At 42.5% G+C, this 8,478-nt stretch overlaps 1 protein-coding gene across 1 annotated transcript in view; it reads right to left on the minus strand.

The window, feature by feature from the left end:
• LOC139653253 (protein sidekick-2-like) overlaps window positions 1-6,735 on the minus strand; it is a gene marked incomplete at its 5' end in the record, with an annotated part of 30,934 nt that extends 24,199 nt beyond the window's left edge. Inside the window, 8 exons of the mRNA XM_071530228.1 lie at window positions 1,066-1,260; window positions 1,997-2,095; window positions 2,786-2,975; window positions 3,173-3,288; window positions 4,454-4,691; window positions 5,144-5,294; window positions 6,141-6,250; window positions 6,529-6,735. Of these exons, the coding sequence (XP_071386329.1) occupies window positions 1,066-1,260; window positions 1,997-2,095; window positions 2,786-2,975; window positions 3,173-3,288; window positions 4,454-4,691; window positions 5,144-5,294; window positions 6,141-6,250; window positions 6,529-6,735 (1,306 nt within the window). The remainder of the gene's footprint in view (window positions 1-1,065; window positions 1,261-1,996; window positions 2,096-2,785; window positions 2,976-3,172; window positions 3,289-4,453; window positions 4,692-5,143; window positions 5,295-6,140; window positions 6,251-6,528) is intronic.
• Between the last annotated feature and the right edge of the window lie 1,743 nt (window positions 6,736-8,478).

Below are 8,478 nucleotides of genomic sequence, written 5' to 3' on the forward strand. Positions count from 1 at the left end.
ATCTTAACGAGTCATTTAGTCTCATATTCAGCCTTGTTTTTCTTAAGCCAGGAGAAAAATTCTGCCAATGGAGTGAGATTACCACTTGTTTCCAATGTAGTTTCACTTGTTTCAGGAATCTTCTAGAAATGAGTGTCAATATCTTGACACAAGTCAGAATAAGCCAGATCACTGCACTACTATCAAGAAAACGACACTTGATTCTACAAAATTCTTGAAGCAAATTGATTTGCATTGGAAACAAATTAAATTACCTCACCACACTAGCAGATTTTTTCACTTATTTGAAGAAAATTACGACTTTAGGACTTTTAGACAAAATGAATTATTAAGATGGATATTTTTTGCAGTGTACAGTTTTCCTGGCTGAGACTGTTCTTTTATTATTGAAAGAAAAACATCTACTGGGTGTATAAATCAGAAAGGAGGGTCAATCTAAAAGAAAAAAACTAAACAAAAAACTAGAATAGAAACCTGATACTCTTGACTTTCTCACTTGCTCTCACATTTGCAGAGGCTATGTTGCATGGACGAGGGGAAAAAAAGTGCTATTTGGACAAATGAAAGGTAGCCGAGTAAATGAAAGTAGCAGAGTAAACAATCCACAACATGCCTTGAGGGAAGCAGATGGACTGACTCGTTCTCACAACTGCATCAGAGTGCTTCTGATAAACACCCACAGGGCACAGACACTCCTTCACAAAACACATCTGCTTACTGGACTGTTAACTGGAAATGAACTAAGTGTAGCGCCGGCTTAGCTCGGCTCTCTCCGAAGTTGTGTCAGCGCAGAGATCACACACCTGGCTCTGCCCGCAGCATATGTGTACAACTATTACAGCTGTGTTTTGGCTTTGGCTGTGCACTCTACACATCATGCTGCAATGCTATTATCGTAATCCAAAAAAGCCATTTCAGAGTGCTATTTTAGCATATTAACATTAGAGATAATGATTTTTGTTTTTGCATGCTCATTCCAATTATTGCTGTATACTCAGCTGCCACATATCCAACAACCAGCAAGTAAATATCCATCCCATAATGAAATAAACCACACATGGTTACCTCTTTTCTCAGTGGTGACCACCAGCGCCTCTGCGGCCTCGCCCCAGCCCTTCCGGGTCTGGGCCGTGATGCGGAACACGTAGACGGACTCGGGCTTGAGGCCGGTCACGGTGTACTGGCGAGCGCTGGGGTTCAGCACGTCCACCGTGGCTGTGTTGCTATTGGTGGAGTTGAGGCGGTACGTGATCTGATAGGCTGGAGGGGAGTTGAGGACACAGAGCAGTGCGGTCTGATTGGCAGTCAATGTCATAATGAGATCAGCGTGTTTCAGCTAAATCTGGGCTGAAAAGTGTATTTTAGGTATTTGAAGCACTTGTGGTTCATGTTGTTGGTCCAAGAATAAGTGGAGGTTTTCTTTCCAAGCGAGCAAACTGTGCAGCAGAAACCACTATGTCTCTCCTGACATCCTTATGGTTTCGCTGATTCCATTAGCTATACTGCTCCCGCATGCTACTATATGGGTCTGTCAATATGAAGCATTTCACAGATATATAAAATGTGTGCAGTTTAAAATAAACGAGCCGACAGAAGTATCATAAATCAAATACTCACAAGGAGCTGCAAGGAATCCCTAACTAGCTAACAAGAGTGTGAGGAATCCAACTCCCTCTACAGCACTAACTGGAAAAAAACAAGATCGCATTGCCTCCAATAGGTCTAAACTTTATCAGCATTTTGTTCATCAAGTTGAAAAAGTATTTGCGAAGCACGATAAGCACATAAGGAACTATGTCTGTGATAAGAGGCTCCATAAAATCAAAATAAAGAACACCTCAAATACAGTATTTTGGTAACTGTTTAGATTCCAGGTTATTTCCTAATAGGAAATGACTTTAGGGTCATAAATATTTCAAACATTTGAATCGCTGTACAACACCACCTGTCTGAAAAAGCCTAAGAGGAGCTTGCATATTGCAGTTGGTGTACTAACCAAGGATGATGCCGTTGGGCTGGGAGGGAGACTGCCAAATAAGCCGGACTGAGGTGGTCCGCACCTCAGGGAACAGGATGCCTACTGGAGGTCCTGGCACTGCAGGAAACAGATCCACATGATTTATAACACCTCAACAGCTCCAAACAGGCTACAAAAAGGTAGTATTTTATCAAACTTAAAATATATTCCTCACTTGGACTTACTCAACACTACAAATTCTGCTAAATAAATTTAATAAAAGCAAATAAATGAATCTGGTGCTGGGCAAAAGCGGAGTGAGGATTTTTCTTTATTAAGTTTGACATAACACAACTGCCATTGGAGATAATATCAAAGGGCCTCTCGTTAACAAGAACGTTTTCTCCCCAACACAGCACAACAGTCTGCCACTTTTCACCACCATAAAGGCCATGATACAATGGGGAAATAACAAATATTGACATCAGTGGGGATAGAGATTGTCAAATGGGACAAATCAGTGTGGATAGCTTTATGGGCTAGAGAGGAAAAAAAGACTTTTGATCATAATTGTTGGCAAGCTTGCCTGAGTAAGATGGAGCTAAAAATCCCTTTTATGTGTTGTTATTGGAGAAAATATTGTTGTTTCCCCCGCTGTCAGTTGTCATGTATGTTTTATACATCTTTCATGCATTTCTAACCTTCTAACCATACTATATAACGGTGATGCTGAATGTACTGCACGTGCGCCAAAATTGAAATATTGAATATTGAATATTGAAATGATTATAGATAGCTATAACCTCAAGCTTAAGCTCATGTCCCTACCATCGTCCAGAGTCCTCTCCAGGATGGGCGGAGAACTGGGCCGTCCGTCTCCGATCCGTGTGAAAGCCAGGACCTGGATCTCATACAGCACGTATTTCCCCAAGCCGGTCAGCTGGACACTGTGGCTGGCATTCCCCTCCACTGTCCAGAACTGGACTGCACTGTCTGAGTCCTTCTCTTTGTACACCACCTGATAAAGGGAGGGGACAAGCGATAAAGACAAGTGGGGGAAAAGGAACTTGGAAAGCTAGGAAGAAGTGGACATCCTATCTCTCTCCACTATCTAAAAAATAGCAGATAAAAAGCAGCCGAATTAGAGGTGCTACCCTGCTGCTCAGTAGATATATGGTGAATAACTTTGTGCAAGTGACTGCTACACAGACATACCTTGTAGCCCAGAATGAGTCCGTTTCTGTCTGGCTCTGGGACTTCAAACCAGCGCACCAGGATGCTGCTAGAGGTGGTGGCAAAGGCCGACACATTGGTGGGTCCACAGGAGGGAACTGAGAGAGGGAAGAGAGGAGAAAACACAAGTTTGCATGACGTTAGAGAGATGCAGTTTGAGTGATCTGCTGTGAGCAGCGTGTGCCTATGTGTGTGTGTGTGTGTGTGTGTGTGTGTGCATGTGTGTGCATGTATCTCCAGAGGTCCCGGTGAACCCTCCAGGCCTGCTGTGTTAGACAGAAATAAAAGACTCAAAGAACGGACCCTTTCCCTTCCTTGGCACTCATCCCTGGACATAATGCACTGATTCCTAAGAATTTGCTGGAGTGAGTGGAAAAAAAAAAGAGCGCAGGAATTCCACATTCTAGTCCATGTGTTCCCAATTTCCTCCGACTCCCTCCTGCACTCCCTGGAATCGCTCCATTCCTCCCTACCAAACGTCTGGTAGCCAAAGTGAGAGCGCAAGCAAGGAGAGAGGGAAAGAGAGAGGGAAGGAAGAAACGTCCTTGCCGAGACAGAGGTGGGTTGATAAAAGGACTCCAGCCAGGCATCGGAGTAGGGTGTGAACAGAATGCCAGAATCACATATGGTGGAATGTAAACCACATAACTGTATGCTTGTTACTTCCAATATGTGGAATAATGTAGACATGGCCGTTTCTTGGCCACCAGTTTTTGGGGTTATTTTGGGTTTTGTTTTTTTCCTTCCTCAAAATTAACATGACCAAACACATTCATCATCAGATTCTCTTGTATGCTGATGTACCGACGTTGTTGATCGCTGAACTCAACGAAAGTTACAATATGATTGGACAGTCAGATTGTCAAAATGGCCGTGAATGTACAGTAGATATTTCATACAGATAGCAAAAAACATCTGATCAGAAAAATAATCAGTGCTTTGGATGTTGGGTAAATATGTGAAAATGGTAGTTATGGGATTTATGCAGGTAGGTATGTGCTACTACAGGCTTTTTATAAGGTATAAGACAAATACTTTGCATGTTATCGTAAATATTTAAGTCTTGGCAAGAATTTGACACTATGGTATTGCATTAAGAGGACAGTATAAAGTCATATGAAAAAACTGAATTTTTGAACTAAAACAGCGTTTCGATACTCCCAAGAAGAACGACTTGCAGGTTGCTGTTAGTCTTTGATCATTGGTAGGAAGATCTGTACCAAACAATTTCACAAAGGGTGACAGATGAGGTCTCCATCTTACCAGACTCCCTGGTTCTGCCTCTGACCGGCTGGCTCCACGGCCCTGTCCCGATGCCGTTGATGGCCTGGACTCTGACCTCATACTCCGTCCACTCCTCCAGATCCTCAATGGTGAACTCTCTCTCCTGGCGGTCAGCGATGACGTGGGTCAGCGCCCGGCCCTGCGAGCCCGTCCGGGAGTACTGCACCCTGTAGCCCACCAGCTCCGGGTTCCCGTTGTACTCCCATTCCGGCAGAGGCTGAGCGGATGCATAACGAAAGAGGGGGTAGAGAGGGAGAGAGTGGGTATCAATAAGACAGAGATGAAAACTTTTTCAATTGTACAGCCAAACAGAGCTCAGACTCCATTGGTTAGGGAAGCATTTTCTAGCCTCTAGCATTAAATAACTTTAGCTACAAAAGTTTTACTGTGCAACATAGACACCACCAAGATCGTAAAATACTTATATAACGCAGCAACCATCAGTTATTAGGGTTTCAATCTCTATTTCTTTGGTTGAAAGTATAATCACTGATGATCATTGTGTTAATACCTTCAACTGTTTTAGGATCACACAATCTGAGCCCCTCCTTTTAGCAATATTATACTTTATATAGATTCAAAATGTAATGACTATTTCAGAGATATACTTGCACGTGAATTTTTCCTTCAACTGCTTCAAGCCCAGCAGAAAATAAGATTCCTACTTACCACCCATCGGAGCCAGAGGCTGGTCTCGCTGGCGGTGCGCAGGGTGACGTTGGCTGGGGCCATGTCCGGAGGAGCCTGCAGGGTCTGGATCTTCCTGGAGGGCTGGCTGGGAGGACTGGTGCCCACGATGTTCACTTGCCGCATACGGAGCCTGGTGGTTGGAATTAAACATCGCTGATATTATTATAATACTTCATGCAACCTGTGCAAAAGGGCTTGCTTCATTCCAACTGAAATCACAGCTCTGAATCTGCCGGCTGGAAATGAAAATCGCCAGCGTTTTTGTAACACTTATGCATGGTCTTACACCAAGATTTACTGCATTGAAACTGAGATCACAGCTATGGATATGCATATAAATGGAGTTCTGCGGATATGCCTATGCTGTGTGGGGGGCTTGTTTGTGTCTCAAGGGGAATATGCAAAAACAAATTTCTATGCAAAGTGACATTTAACTCTACTGAAATGTAAAGTGGCCGTGTTGATGAAAGAATGGTGAGGAGAACTATAGCTGGAGCGAGGCTTGAGGGATTGCCTTGCTGAAATGTTAATTGGCTATATTTAGTGTGATCATGTGCACAGTCACATTACACCAACAAGAAAGAGGTCATGCACGCACTGTAAACACAATATCATCACAATAACTATAGTAAGCTTGTATCCAAATCAGAAGAAAACGGAATAAGATAAGGTTCCTGGGATATAGTGAATCTAGTTGGGATACTGAGGCACGCTAACAACACCTTATCTTGTTTGCTGTTGTTTTATCATGATCTGCACAAGCTTAATTTCCATGTTATATGGAAGCTGCTTAAAATATTCTGTTCATTCCTGCGTACGGGGAAAACCATGAGCAGGGTTATCCCGAATAAAAGCTGCAGGTTAGCAGCAGACTTGTTATCAGCAATAATTTGGGTATATGTCTGTACATATAGTGCATATAAACACACTAATGGAAGCAGGCATACTGAAGTGGATGCAGTTCCCAGTAGGCTACCTGTAGAAGGTGTATGGGTTGAGACCTGGCACTTCCAAGGAGCGCGCCTCAGGTTCGTTGGACAGCTGGTGAACCATCACCCAGTCCTCATTTTCTCCTATCACACCCACCTGGGACCAAGGTGACACACAGCATGACAGATGAGCATCAGGGGGTTTATTTGTCACATAGTACCAACACTGCAAAAAAGTCACTTAACTCTCATATTCAGTCTTAAAATTGTATTTTTTTTTAAGTGGAAAATTCTGCTAATAAGGTGAGATAATTCCAATCGTTTCCAATTCAGTTTTACTTGTTTCAAGAATTTTCTATAATCGGATGGCATTATCTTGAAACAAGGCTTGAGATTTAACTCAACCAATAAGATTGAGCTTTAAATCTGTCTCACCTGGGCCTCCACCTGCCAGCGAGAGATGGAGGTCTTGCCATCATAGCCGGGTTTGAACTGCAGGGTGACAGAGCGTGGGCCGATGTTGGAGATAGCCATGTTGGTGGGAGGGCCAGGAAGCTCTGCGAAGAGAGAGAGAGAGAGAGAGGAAAAAGAGACAGGTAGAGAAAGATGGAGAGAAAAAAGATGACTGAGGTAGCAGATACTCTAGAACCTCTGACTTATGGTCAGATGTGCATTTTCAAGTTTCAAAGCTCAGTTTGTCATTGATATTTGTATTTTGTTTGCCCACATCTCTCACACTTTGATTCTTGGGTATAGAGGTTGCTTGGGAAAATGTATCTACTACAGCGCTCTCTAGTGTCGGTATAGATACTGCAGACAAAATAAGTTAACAGGGATCCCACTTAATTCTCTCCCTTGTGCTCCAAACTTCAGCTAAGACAGCACAAGCAGATTAGATTGGGGAAGATGCTTACACACAATACCCAGACAGAGACAATGCCATGAATGTCAATTACATTGCAGTTATCTGGAGATATGATTCAATCTGATATCCTACTGTTTACACTTGAACTGAGTAAACAATAAGAATGGATTACTCCCTGCAAATCCTGTAGGGAAAACAACTCTGAAAATGGCAAATTCAAAAAAACAATGGGAGGCCGTTTTTGTGTATGTGAGTGTGTGTGTGTCTCTGTCTAGGCAGGTATGTGTGAGAAAGCAAATGCAAAAAATATTTCATTCTTCATCTTCTTTCCCCATCGCTTCCCTCGAGGTAAACATTCAATTCACCATTACATATCCCCATTCCAATGCACAATATAGTTTACATAAATCCTAGTTATGAAGATATGAACGTCAAACCGTGACAGTGTGGACAGTGGCCTAATATTATCAAGATATAATCGCTCCCATGGGCACAGTAACCAATGTTCTATTCCAGATTGCTTAAATGCGGGTCTATTCAACCCTAATGAAATGCACAGATTATACGCCTCATAGTAAAATCCACACCTCTAAATCATTTGCATGACTGGTAATCCAACCATAAGCTTTTAGCAAGATCTCTGGGGTAGAGTTGCAGGCACATAGGCAGTATCTTTATACATACAGTGGGATTAATCACTATTTAGGGGACTATAACCCTGCTCTATAGCCTACTCTCAATATTACAACCTTTTATTTGACAGGTTTCACAGACATATAGGCTCTGAGTGCTGCTATAATAATTGACTGTGGCTATTGTATTTCTATTATGCAATTTAGCATTTGCTTTTAATATGAAATCGTTAAAAATCCTCATGGGGACTCTTATTTTTTGGGGCTGAACTGTGTATTGGTCTGCTTCAGTCGCCCTGCTGAATGTCTTGCTATTGGCTGGTTTGTAGTTTATGGTTCTGTCCCAGCTTCAACTGACTGGGGTCCGATTTCATTGTGTCTGGCGCCAGACAACACAGGGTGTGTTCACTAAGTTAGACATGAAACTGTAAATCTGCAGGTTCACAAAGGTGCACATTGACTGGAAGGGGAGGTTCAATATAAGCTAACACCCATTCAGTGGATGGGAATAGGGAAAGAGAGCAAAGCAAAGTTGCAAATAGAAATGCACAACATTGGATTGTGGAATGTTTTAGTGCAACATTTTGGTTCTGCTTGCTGCTCCAGATTTAGTCTAAATTACATTGCTCCACACATATTTAGAATGGATGAAATCCCCGGGTCTCTAATGAGGCAGTAATAGTAGGGTTTCTCTGAGCACCTGATGTTGAAAAATTGCCTGGCATGGCAAGTATGGTGCTTAATTAGCTCTAAATATTTTGTAGCGCGAGTTTAGCCTGTGGAGTTGGATAATGTGATTTTGCAAGCATTTGCATTTGTAGGTGCTATGTAAAGCTTATGCTCATACTTATGTCTTTGCTGCGGGTCAATATCTTTATAGCAGGTTAA

This window comes from Centroberyx affinis, unplaced genomic scaffold (genome assembly GCF_046629955.1).
Source record: "Centroberyx affinis isolate AG114_WGS23_722 - 3 ecotype Tasmania unplaced genomic scaffold, CSIRO-AGI_Caff_v1 ptg001905l_1, whole genome shotgun sequence".
Lineage (NCBI taxonomy): Eukaryota > Metazoa > Chordata > Actinopteri > Beryciformes > Berycidae > Centroberyx > Centroberyx affinis.